The sequence below is a fragment of the Danio aesculapii genome, chromosome 9, assembly GCF_903798145.1.
Source record: "Danio aesculapii chromosome 9, fDanAes4.1, whole genome shotgun sequence".
NCBI lineage: Eukaryota > Metazoa > Chordata > Actinopteri > Cypriniformes > Danionidae > Danio > Danio aesculapii.
In genome coordinates, this window is record NC_079443.1 from 25,372,295 (window position 1) to 25,385,192 (window position 12,898).

General features: G+C 35.9%; 2 protein-coding genes across 3 annotated transcripts; one reads left to right on the forward strand and one right to left on the reverse strand.

The window, feature by feature from the left end:
- Positions 1–3,389: 3,389 nt before the first annotated feature.
- On the reverse strand, positions 3,390–9,252 carry tyw5 (tRNA-yW synthesizing protein 5). 2 transcript variants are annotated; one of them, XM_056466026.1, is made up of 9 exons: positions 9,089–9,252; positions 8,859–9,013; positions 8,721–8,790; positions 8,330–8,374; positions 8,073–8,210; positions 6,925–7,012; positions 6,709–6,825; positions 6,261–6,576; positions 3,390–4,165 (listed from the first exon to the last, which is right to left on the reverse strand). In XM_056466026.1, the coding sequence occupies exons 1-8, from the start codon at positions 9,167–9,169 to the stop codon at positions 6,290–6,292; spliced, it is 981 nt and encodes a 326-aa protein (XP_056322001.1). In that variant the 5' UTR covers positions 9,170–9,252; the 3' UTR covers positions 3,390–4,165; positions 6,261–6,289. The 2 variants fall into 2 exon arrangements, with proteins under 2 accessions (XP_056322001.1, XP_056322000.1); XM_056466025.1 differs by lacking the exon at positions 3,390–4,165 and having other exon boundaries at positions 6,213–6,576.
- A 416-nt stretch (positions 9,253–9,668) lies between these two features.
- On the forward strand, positions 9,669–12,655 carry maip1 (matrix AAA peptidase interacting protein 1). The gene is made up of 5 exons (XM_056464907.1): positions 9,669–9,999; positions 11,324–11,395; positions 11,517–11,643; positions 11,824–11,980; positions 12,182–12,655. Exons 1-5 carry the CDS (start codon positions 9,703–9,705, stop codon positions 12,258–12,260), a joined length of 732 nt encoding a protein of 243 aa, XP_056320882.1. The 5' UTR covers positions 9,669–9,702; the 3' UTR covers positions 12,261–12,655.
- Positions 12,656–12,898: the final 243 nt, after the last annotated feature.

Genomic DNA, 12,898 nt, shown 5'->3' on the forward strand with positions numbered 1-12,898 from the left:
CCCGTCACGTCTGTGTTTATGAGGCTGTTTGGTCACTTCATTCGTTTTATTCTGATCAGATATCCGATCGTTTAAACCACTTCAGAAGGTGATCTGGGATGCATTCCTGATGAAACTGGACAGGTATGATAATTTTTTTAGACAAAATTCATATAAATAAATTAAATTATGACCTGGAGAAATGGTCTGTCTCTAAAAGTAAGGGGGACGTAATCCCCCCCACCCCATCAGCCCCCCGGTTGCTACGCCCCTGACTATAAGCATAAAACATGTTCTAACTTATTAGGCCTTTAGCCAGGGGGGTTCGAAAGACCCACCCTCACTGACAAAGGTCCAGAATTTGTCCCATACATGAGCTCTTTTGTCCTATTTTGACTACTATGCCATCATAAATAATGAAAATAATCCATCGAAAAAGGCTTTAAGACCAAACGGAATCATTTTCCGGCTGTTGCTTCAGTGGGACTATAATCTGATGTAGGAGAAGTCTTTTTTCACTTCTGTATTGTTTTTAAACAGAGAAAACATTTTACAGGTAACTTTATTCTAAATCTTGGACCTTATTTCTGAAATAAAAGTGAGCAATAAAAAGGTGTGAAGCACCAGAAGCAGACCATATTAAAATCATATTAATATATTTTGGCTGTTGTTGATATCCAGGAATTTTCAAATGTACTTTTTTTTTTACCAAAGAGACTAGAAAAATTCTGAAGAATTCATTATTATTATTATTATTAATATGTTTTGATTATTATTTTTTTTTATTGAAATGGCCAAATTGTGACTGAGGACAGTGTGTTGGTGCTGGCCAGTGTGTGAATGTGCTGGCCAGTTTGTTTTTTGTCTAATAAATGATAGTAGGCTACAGTTTTTTTACTTTAAAGCTTTAACAGAATGCTACTTTTCCTAATGATATATGATGTAATAAATTTGTGTTTTAAAAGTTAGTCTTGTTTACATTTTTGCAATTTTTTAGGAAATATTTTATCTGACAAGTTAATCCAGCAAAATAAAATCACTAAAATGCAGTATTTAAATCTTCTAGTATTAATTAATTAATATTTTATCCATAACTCACAGTAAATAAAAATAGTAGTTAATGGTTACATAAAAAGCAACATACAAATAAAAAGACCTCAGCCTTTAATTTTTTTTCATAGGATCGCGTATTAGATTAGTACGTTAGATTAACAACCCAGACTGATTTTATAGCACCAGGTTAAACTTTCTGACTCCCTTATGGTAATCAAATACTTTGAAAATAAATACAGGTCACAACTGAACATTGAGGATGATCTCCAAAATTAAACCAATAGACTTGTGCTGAAAACATAGTGTCCATCAGGCTCGTTGAGGTGAGGTTAATATTAAATTGTATGTTATTAAAATTAAATTAAATAAATTAAATTAAAACATCCTTAGCATGGAGTCCTGTATAAGACTGAAATTTAATTCACAATGGTTTTAAAGAAAGACTTAAAAAGTCATACATTTGAAATAGTGACTGACATCTGCAGAAACCATGGTTGTGATGATCTATTCCACTATGGACTTTTAGAAATATCTGTTAGACAATACATGACTCTCTTCTTTTTTGTACTGTCATGGTTACATCAAAATGAGTAGACTATAAAGTATTAATTATCTAGCCAAAAAATGTAAAATCCAATTATGAATACACTACTATTTTTTTATAAAAGAATATGTGCAAATAAAAATACACACTTTTGTCTTTGCAGACTTTTCGTCTTTGCATTAACTTGTGTTGTATTCCAGTTTTTCTCAGTCGCTTTGGTACATTTCTCAGATTTAAAATTTACAAAACAGTAAGCGCATTTCTCAAAACAGCACATAGAAATAGCAAAACAGCATGGATTACCTGAAAAAGCCAGTCTCTTGCTTAAAATCCTTAGTTCATCTCTCAATGAACATGTCAGTGCCATCAGAATGACAAGTCCCTGTGTCATTGTGGACGGATAAGACAGTCCATCATGTTTAGGGCCAGACCGGGTCTGTGGACATTTTTTGCTATTTCTGCACAGAATTGTGTTAAAAATTTGCGGATTTATGCTGAATTATTTTGGCAGTATCATAACTAAAACCTTATTATATTAAATAAAAACTAATACCTTTTTAACTTTTAATGTTTACAATGCAATCCAATTAGATCCTCTTTATTTGGTAAACAAAGCAAGCCTCTCATATAAGTTATGTACTAAAAGGCAGAAAATATTACTGTACAAACTATTGTAAATAATTCATATGAATATTTTCATATTAGTCAATATTATTATTGTAAATAATTTAAAAACTGAATAAATATAGATTTACGGACATTTACACAAGTAAATAAACAGAATCAATGATGGGCTAAGAATCTGTGGAATTCTGCACACGTAGATTCTGTGTGGGTCTAGTCATGTTGTCAGTATAACAGTGTACTCTGGAGCGATGTTCTGATGTAAACTGTGGCTAATTTATTTATTTATTTATATGCTGATTGTACTGTAATTTGTTGCCAGATCGTGTCATTGTGATACAGAAAGGAAAAGACAGCACTACAAAGGACAAAGAAAAACCCAAAACAAAAGTAGAAATGTGAACATAGGACAATTTTCCTTCAGATACACCTCACCTTTATTAGACAAAGTCAAGATTAATCTGGGAGCAATTTACCAGTTATAGATTTAGAAAAAAAAAAGTCTAATGGAAGTGGATAGAAAAATGCATTATGGCTAAATATTATAACTTGTTCAACTCCTTTTATATATATAACTTGACATGAACTTTTTCTCCTCACCACCCACTGGTCATTTTCACAAGACAAAATTGTGTTGTTGGAAAATGTATTTTATATACTTACATTTGACTTTTGCATGCTAAAAGTACTTGACTAAGAGACATTTTACTTGATTTGGGTCATTGAAATAACTGACTACCAATATTATGATATAGATACCTGCTGTAGTCAAACTAAAACCTACAGTAGCTTCACATAAAACCAAAACAATACCCATTCTTGTCTTAGGACATTTTTTATTAAGCAAATGTTTGAATAATAGTAAGTTCATGACATGTTAAATATATAGTATATTCTGCTGGTTTTAAACATACAGAATAATAAATAGTTATGTAACAACCATAACGTTACCATTATGTCTTAGGACATCTTTGATTAGCTTTTTATTACCTACACCAAATGTTGACTAATGAAGGTACAATTATAACAACTATTTATTTGTCAGACTACTTTATTGTCAAACCATGTTGCATACAAATGCATTCAACAGACTTGTATGATAGTGTATTGCTGTAGAGGACAAATAAAACACGAGACATGTGTTTAGAAAGAGTATAGTTTATTTAGTTTGACCTGCAAACTTATCTAAACAAGATAAACTTTCAGAAAACAGCACGGAAACATTATAATGCGCGCGCTCGTGAATATAACCCGCGGTTGTCTTCAATAGCCTTTCTTTGCTCAACAACTCAGCTGAAAAACAAAGCAAAACATTACAACAGCCAGACATAGTTAAAACATTACAGTTACCATGGTTTCTATTTTAAACTATAGTAAACTAAAGTTTGAAACTATAGTTTAAAATAGACGATGAGTGGGCCTCGCTGCTCCCACCCACCATAACCCTCGCAGCGGGGTCCCACTACCGGCCTCCCGTGTTTCCCTGAGGGTCCTCACGGCTTGTATTGATCCCTGCCTAGGGTTCACAAGCCGCCTCGCCCCAGGGAGTGCACGAGCTAACCGGGCGCCAGTCCGTGCCAGTGTTCACTGGAATGTTGCTCGGCGGCACATTTCGAGCAACAAACACGTAATATTCTTCGCGATATTGCGTTTATGTACGCAAACCGCAAGGAACTACAGCACAGACGGGCCCGAGTGAAGCTTCACGAAGCGGACTTCGTGAGATTGGCGTGGCTCCACTCGTACCGTCAGGTATTGAACTCACCTTGGTCAAGTACAAACAGCAACACCGAGCGAACTGACAAAACTGACAGAGAACCGACGAGCTTTATAGGAATGCAGATGCAAATGTTTACAATGCGACGTCACTGCTGTGAGTCTCGTTGTCATGGTGAGCGCTGAAGAGAGCACATCTCATTGGAGCGCACAGGCTCGGGAATCTCCGTCACGGCGAGTTGCGGTTGGCTGTGGACAAAAACATATGAAATATATTGAATCTATATTTTTACATTTTTGGTGCTGTGTAATATTCTGGGATGCAGTAGAATATGGAGACAGATTAATATAATTAAAGACAGATGCGGACATTAGAACAGAAAGTGAGCCCAGTTAGGACTCCCAGTTGACAAACTCCTAGTGGTGGTAAGCTTCTAATTATCCAAGATCGCCATCTAGCGGCAACAAAATCTAATAGCATGTTACTTGCTTCTAACCACCCCCCATGGCCAAAGCGTCAAGCATTTGTCCTTTTAATTATTATTTTATGTAATTTGATATTATATAATAGATTTATTATGTAATTAATATAATATATTTATATTCAATATATATTCCCGTCACGTCTGTGTTTATGAGGCTGTTTGGTCATTTCATTCGTTTTATTCTGATCAGATATCCGATCGCTCAAACCACTTCAGAAGGTGATCTGGGATGCATTCCAGATGAAACTGGACAGGTATGATCATTTTTTAGACAAAATTCATATAAATAAATTAAATTATGACCTGGAGAAAATCTGACCTGCGCCTGAAACACCTGTAGGTGAGCTTTTACAGCCACAATTCTATTAAAACATGTTTACTATAAGCAAAAAACATGTCCTAACTTTTCAGGCCTTTAGCCGGGGGGGTTCGAAAGACCCACCCTCACTGACAAAGGTCCAGAATTTGTCCCATACATGAGCTCATTTGTCCTATTTTGACTACTATGCCATCATAAATAATGAAAATAATCCATCGCAAAAGGCTTTAGGACCAAACGGAATCCTCTGTCGGCTGTTGCTTCAGTGGGACTATAATCTGATGTAAGAAGTCGTCTTTCACTACTGTATTGTTTTTAAACGGAGAAAACATTTTACAGGTAACTTTATTCTAAATCTTGGACCTTATTTCTGAAATAAAAGTGAGCAATAAAAAGGTGTGAAGCACCAGAAGCAGACCATATTAAATTAATATTAATATATTTTGGCTGTTGTTGATATCCAGGAATTTTCAAATGTACATTTTTTTACTAAAGAGACTAGAAAAATTCTGAAGAATTCATTATTATTATAAATATGTTTTAATTATTATTTTTTATTGAAATGGCCAAATTGTGACTGAGGACAGTGTGTTGGTGCTGGCCAGTGTGTGAATGTGCTGGCCAGTTTGTTTTTTGTCTAATAAATGATAGTAGGCTACAGTTTTTTTTACTTTAAAGCTTTAACAGATTGCTATTTTTCCTAATGATTTATGATGTAATAAATTTGTGTTTTTATATATATGTTTTATATATATATATAAATACACACACACACACACACACACATATATATATATAAATATATATATACACACACACTTCAACTGAAGTCTTAGGAAGTGTATATATTTTTTATACCCTATGTCTTTGAAGTTCTGACATTTTTCCCTTAGAAAGTAATAATCGTAAATTAGTTTTAGTAAGCAATTAGCATTGATAAATGTTTGCTTAATTTGTGATAAATAAGAGTGCAATAACCAAGACCATGAGTACCTGGATGTTTTCTTCAGAACTGTTTTGTCTTTGCTAGTGAATTTTACGAGACAGATGACATTTAAAACCATATACATTGATTCACTTTGAAAAGCTGTCAAAGATTAGCTTGATGGGATCAATGCATTTTATTTTACTGGTAGTGTCATGCTTGAAAGACCAGTTTATTGGAGCACTTTTAAAAGAATACATTTCTTAAGGTTAGAAATTGTCCCAATAAGGAGAGCTTCCTCTCACCCACTACATTTTTTTAGAAAACAACAATTTTTCTTTTCTCCTTTTTTTTGCTAAAAGGTAGAATGAAGCGTTTTAATTGAAACAAAATGACTGGTAGTTTCATCATTAACAATAGCCTCAATGAAACTGAAATAGTCACAGGTTAGTTAGTCACCTTGTGTGACCTAAAATACACAGTGAGAACTCTACTTTTTTGTAAATTAATAATTGTTTTATAAAACCTTGTTAATAATCCCAAATGTTCTATGTTGGGATGGCATGATTGTGTGTGACCATGTGGGAGAGTAATCATTTATAATCATTTACAAACCACGCAGCTCCATCAGTGTAGTGCGAAGACTATGTTGTGTCTGAATTCTCCTGTGCTGCATTAATAGGTTTCCTAATGTAGGCTCGGCTTTGAATGCGCAGCACCATTCGACGAGCATAGAAATCCCGATAATCAGATGGCAGTTCATCCAAGATGCCTAGAGTCCTCTCCAGTGACTGCAGAGCTCGAGTGGCTGCTACTGGGTCTTTGTTTCCATATGGGTCTTTCTTATCGTAACTCTCAGATGGCAGATGCCTCCAGAACACATTGACACCGACTCCAAACTGAAGAGCCAGAGTATTGTGAAACCAAAGAGCTGAGGAAATGCAAACACATGCAGCACTTTTATAAGCAGTTCATCACTTCTTAAGAACACTTAAGATGTTTGGTTCACGATCTAAAAGAAATTCAATGTAGCACTAACAAGCCTGGTTCAAGAAAAGATCACCTGGAATAAAAAGCAGGTCTCCAGGTTCCAGAATACACTCGTAGCGACGAGCCTTCACAAACTCTGGATAAAGCTGCAGATCAGGACTGTCAATGTCCAAAACTTCAGACTTGTCCCCTAAAAACACCACAATTACTGTTTCATCCACACATCAGTAAGGTGTATATAAAGTATATTTTATATCCTGCACACACTTTGAGAAGTGCTGAGGGTCACCTGTGAGGTAGAGATGGAGGGCATCTTCAGGGCTGTAGAGAACCACACGCTTTCTTCCTGTAACCTGAGCTAAAAGGTTGTCCATTACCTGGAAACAAGCAGGGTTAAAAATACAGATGTAGCATTCCTGTTGTCATTCATTCATTCATTTTCCTTCGGCTTAGTCCCTTTATTCATCAGGGGTCGCCACAGCGGAATGAACCACCAACTTATCCAGCATATGTTTTACACAACGGATGCCCTTTCAGCTGCAAACCAGTACTGGGAAACATCCATACATAAACTCATTCACACACATAGACTATGGCCAATTTAGTTTATTCAATTCACCTCTAAGGCATGTCTTTGGACTGTGGGGGAAACCGGAGCCCCTGGAGGAAACCCACGCAAACACGGGGAGAACATGCAAACTACACACAGAAATGACAACTGACCCAGCCGGGACTTGAACCAGCGATCTTCTTGCTGTGAGGTGACAGTGCTAACCACTGAGCCACCGTGTCACCTCCTCTTGTTTTTTTTGTTTTTTTTCTTCATTTTTTAGATCAACACCCTTAATAGAAAGATGAACTTTGACCCTTGTTGAAAAACTTTTAAAAAACTGAATTTATACTACATTAGATTCTTTAAAGATTAACTACTGTTCAAAGATTGCAGACTTTTATTCCAAAAAAAAATTCAACTGGTAAAAAAAGACAGTAAAGAGATTTACAGTATATACATTTCAGATAAATTCTGATCTTTAAACTAATTCCTGATAAAGACACTGTATCACTTACCACACTTCATTCAAACGGATCACGCAATATTACATTATAAGACTAATATTTTACAATATGACTACTTTTTTCTTTTATTTAATGAAATGCTACAACGAATAACATAGGAGCCTCTTATAAACACATAAAAAATCAAGGTAAGGCCAAATGTTGAATGGTAGTATAGATGTTTGAGCAGAAATGATGGACGCTCTTCACACAAGGTGGTCTATTTTTTTTTCTTTTGAGGTAAATTGAGCTAAGAGCAAAGTAGGGTTAGGGAAAATATATTTGTACTCAATGTAAAAAAGATCTATAATAACACAATCTTTCAGATGATCAGCATGACATTAGTTTGTCACCTACTGTATTTTGGCATGGAAAACTCACATCGTAGTGTGTCCACAGCTGCAGACCAGGGGAACTGATACGAAAGACGCTTGAGAAAAACTGCTCTGGCTCAAAGAACTGGGGTACATGAAAGTCCTCCGCCAGCTCAGGGAACTGCTTCCTTAAATCAGCAGGCTCCTACATGAGGAAAGACAAGGATACAATAATGTCCAAATAATCAAATATTATTTCCAATATTCAAATCAAACTCTGCAGTCTGAACAGCTGGATATTAATTCAAAAGTACTTCAGACTACCTTGCGAACATCTTCTCCGAGTGAGCGCAAATAATAACTTTCATCCTGGAGGAAACGACAAGATCCTTGTTAATCACTCAACAACAATGATTAGTCGATTCACTACATCAATGCCTACATTAAATGGCCACAATGAAACACTAAATTACAATCAAATAATTTAATTATTAAAAGTTTAGGTAAATACATTTTTTATTTGTCAAATAAAGACCCATGTCTAATATGAATTTTTTTACAGCAAAAATTGGGTCTATATAAAAGAAACTATAAAGAGGCCTCTTAGGATGGGGCCCCTCACACAAGGATGGTTACGTTTGAAGTCTGTAACATCTAAAAGACTAAAAAAGAAAAAAGTTCAAACAAACACCTTAGAAATGTCTTAGTAACTAACCTCGCTAATGAAGAATTCTGGGTGCTTTGCCTCTGCAGCTCTCTCAATGAACTTATCAAATGGCAGTGTCCTGCAATACAAATGCACGTTTATTTTGTGTTGGACTCATGTTAAAAGATTCACGCTCAACACACACACCTGTACACAAAGTTCTTGTGCAGAAAGTCCATCATAGGCTCTGGGGACACATGCACTTTGACCTCGCGATCTCCTCCTTTTTCTGCCAGAAAACTCACCGTCCACGCGCGCACACATGGCCCGATGGGCACGCGCTTCAGAACTGCAGGTCTGCGCTGAACGATACACGTGTGATTCATTTGCCAATAACACTGTAATAAATGGTTGTTATTTTATATTACAAGAGTTACCCGTGGATAAATGTCTCTCAAAAATATCTCCTTGTCCACATCGGTGTAGACGGGCACCTCCACCTTTTCCTGACAGTCCATGTTTACCAGTTAAGTTCACTCTCCATTCGCTGCCATCCATCTGTACCCTTTCGCCTTCCTTTCTAGTGACAGGAAACAACTCGTAGCGAGTCGACTCTTTTGAACAGTTTGCTTCACTCTCTGAAGTGTCTAGACTAAACCATCCGAATTCTTCAATAGACTTACAGTTATATTTATTATTTTTAATAAGGGTATTCAAACAGTTGAGTGAATCGGCCGATTCAGTGATTTCGCGAACAAATCGGCCAGACCAGTTTTAGGAGCTGATATAAATGACTGAATTAAAAGAACCGACTTAAATAAACAATGCGCGCACCAACTGGAGATCTCCACCTTTTTGTCTTTATCATATTTTTATTTTTAAACAAGACATAAAATCTAAATTTTACCGTTCCGTTTTTTTTTTCCTGAGAATTGCAAACATAGTGTTTAAATCTGTTATATTTATCTGCAAAGGGGGAACTATTGTCATCTGACTTTGTTGTCACTCGGTCTTCTCTAACAGCTGGGCCACTGAGGATGATGGGAGAAAGATGGCGCTGCCCTTACTGAGGATCTGTAACAGGCCCGTTTCTGTCCTGATTCGGAACTTTACATCAAAGTCATCTTTAGTGAATCAGTCCAGACGCCTCGCACCCGCGGCGTCTGCTGTGTCTGTTGTCCGTCGCTACAGCTCTGAGCCGGAGGGACACAAGAGGAACCAAAGGGTTGTGGTGTTTGGGATCCCCAACCCCATCATCTGGTTCCGAAACCGCATCTACTTCTTTCTTATCCGAGCTTACTTTGACAAAGAGTTCAGCATCGAGGAGTTCATGGAAGGAGCCATACAGGTGAGCCAGAAAAGAGCTAGTCTGGTAGAAACTACAAATGAAGAGCTCAGATGCAAACACATTTAAGTGCCTTCCGAAATATTTCTTCTGAAATTGGCATTTTTCTCAGCCTCCCGTGTTTATGTTCAGTTGTTTCACTTCAAAGACAATGAAAAGAACGAATTGTTTGCCTTAAAATTAAATGGCTGAACCCACACACCGGAGAAAAACGCCAATCTTAAAAAAATACATTCCAGATGGCTATGAGAGGTTTTTGCGTCTGAACTCTTCATATTGTCAGACATGACAGTGATTGTTCTGTGATGGCTTTGGATGCAATTAGATTTTATTATTTATTTTCATGTGTTTTTGTTAGAAAGAACATTTGAAATTAGCTGAATGGGTCTAATTTTAAGTCTGTTAACAAAATAAAACATAAGGAAAAATCAATGTAGTTCTTGGATTACAAACAGAATTTTATTCACCCACCTATTTTTTTTCTTTTTGCTTCAGTGTAACATAATTATTTTTTATCTGAAATTGTGGTCATATCTATTTACAAATTCTCACACACAAACAAACAACAACTGTTCACGTCACTTTCATATGCATGATTGTGTGATATTAGTCCAGACTGCTGCGAACACGACTGTTGTGGATTAAAAGTCATAGTGTTGTAAATAATGCACATTTTCTTAGCACATACAAATCATTTTGCTTCATAAGACCTCGATGTAACATCAAGAGCCATTGGTATTATTTTAGTTTTCCCCATATATGTGCTCATGCCAGTATTCAATTATTTGTTTTATTACAGATTAAAGGTTCAAAAACATAAGAATAGTAATAATAAAAAAAACATAGAATCCATAACATCTAACTCAGTCACTAACAATTTACAAAATACAGCAAAACCAACTCTCAGTATCAGTAATACCAGTAGCTTTTACATATATTCATTTATTGGAAATCTCTGTTCATAGCTAATACAACCTGTCTATAATGTTGATAGTACATCCATCTGTAAATATCACCATAGTTTTTCTATAACTGCACTTTATAACTTATACCTGTATCCTGCACTTGCTGCTATCGCACTGCTGGTTAGACCTAAACTGCATTTCGTTTTCTTGTACATGTGTAATGACAATAAAGTTGAATCTAATCTAATCGAATTTTGACAAGAATTTATTGAATCACCAAAGCCCAAAGTTTCAGCTAAAATATCTGAATTGTTTTGCTGAAGAAAAAAGAAATCAAGCATCTTGGGTGGGCTAAGGGTGAGAAATGAACTGAAAATTCCCATTTTTTGTGTATGATCCATTTTTAAACTTGTTTTATGCAGGCTTTCTCACACGTTTCAAGATTGCTCTCTCAGTGTCAGTTTGAAGCTCTTGAAGGATTAGTAGCTAAAGATGTAAGTACATGAAAATACTGAACATCGTTTATATTGTATGTTTATACATGTATTATATTATGTTTATATCACGGTTATTTGAGGTTAAAGTGAGTCATTAATTCGACATTCTTCCCCACAGCTAATAAAGAAACTCGAGGGAAAATGCGCTCATTTGCCTTTGAGCCACCAGAGGGCGCTGTCCGCAGAGCCGGACGATATCATGTACATGACAGCAGGAGACGTGGGCATTTACTACGATGATAGCGGTGAGACCACGCAGTATTCATACTACGCATTATTCGCCCAGGTAATATATTTAAAAGTAGTAATAATGACATGTGTGTGGGCGTGTAAATGAATACTTTTAACTCAAAAGTTACTTGTGACAGCCAGGGTAAGGCCTTTTTTAAACAAAACAAAAATACTGTGCTTTTTAAATCTTTCAGAGAGGAAATTTGTGAGTATTTTGATGCGCTTCTGGTACTTGACAAGTGCTAGATTTCCTGACGAAAGTGTGGATGGAGCGAAAGTCTTCCAGGTTGCAATTGGAGAGGAGAAAGAAAAGCAAACCGAGACCAAGAGACTGCTTACAGCCAATTATGAGTTAGTATTTTGTGATCACTATTTTTCACCGTGTCTGAGTCTAGTTCTGATTTCATTATATTTTAACTTGCCTATAAATGATTATGAATAAGCGAAACTGCAAATACCATTTAGTTCATGTCCATAAATATCACTGTTATGGTATAATTGCAGTAAACCTCAGTTTAGTAATCATGTCTGTCTTTTTCTTTCTTTTTTTAGGTTCCAAAGGGAGTTTACTGAAGGTGTGACTCCAGATTGGATCATCACAAGAATAGAGCACTCAAAACTTATTGACTAAGCATATTTAATTCTCAGAGAATTTTTGTAGGTTTTTTCTTGTATTTTTTTCAACATGCCAAAAGATACAGGCATGATTCTCTAACTCTTGCTGGAAATATAATGCTGGGGGTAATGTCATCTCCATATGTTCTTTATGGAAAATAGAAGGTTATAAACAGTGATGTTTTGTGTGCTTCAGTGTATCACAACTCGCTCATGGCAGAATATTAGGGCTTGTCATCTTTGTAAGTTTCGTTGATTTAGCTTTTTTAACAAGGGGTTCTCAAAATAATTTTAGAACATTTTGGGAAATGCATATGGGCTTACAGAATCCACCCAAGACTGTATTTACTGTATAATGCAATATTTTGCCATTTTTTGACAAATAAATCAAAAACAGTACTGCAAACTTGATCACATGGTGATCTGGAAATAATATGTGCAAGTAAAAAGCTGCGGAGTGTCTTTGACCACACACAGTTTGTGTACATTTCCAGAACTGTTCTGAAAGCCATGGAAACTCTTGTATTTGTTGTAAGTATGAGTTGTATTCATATCAACCTACGTTGGGTAAAACTTCAAAAACATGGTGACTGAAATAAGTGCTTCTCCAGAAAATTAAAAGAACACGTTAAAACTGCAATCGGGGAAAGAAAT

Excerpts from the sequence above, each read along its gene's own strand:
- tyw5 (XM_056466026.1), bottom strand. The coding sequence starts at position 9,169 with ATGGACTGTCAGGAAAAGGTGGAGGTGCCCGTCTACACCGATGTGGAC. Across the intron at positions 8,375-8,720 it reads CAGAATTCTTCATTAGCGAG|GATGAAAGTTATTATTTGCG; the intron begins GTTAGTTACTAA and ends CGTTTCCTCCAG. Across the intron at positions 8,211-8,329 it reads TCGGAGAAGATGTTCGCAAG|GAGCCTGCTGATTTAAGGAA; the intron begins GTAGTCTGAAGT and ends TTCCTCATGTAG.
- maip1 (XM_056464907.1), top strand. The coding sequence starts at position 9,703 with ATGGCGCTGCCCTTACTGAGGATCTGTAACAGGCCCGTTTCTGTCCTG. Across the intron at positions 11,396-11,516 it reads AAGGATTAGTAGCTAAAGAT|CTAATAAAGAAACTCGAGGG; the intron begins GTAAGTACATGA and ends TCTTCCCCACAG. Across the intron at positions 11,981-12,181 it reads CTGCTTACAGCCAATTATGA|GTTCCAAAGGGAGTTTACTG; the intron begins GTTAGTATTTTG and ends TTCTTTTTTTAG.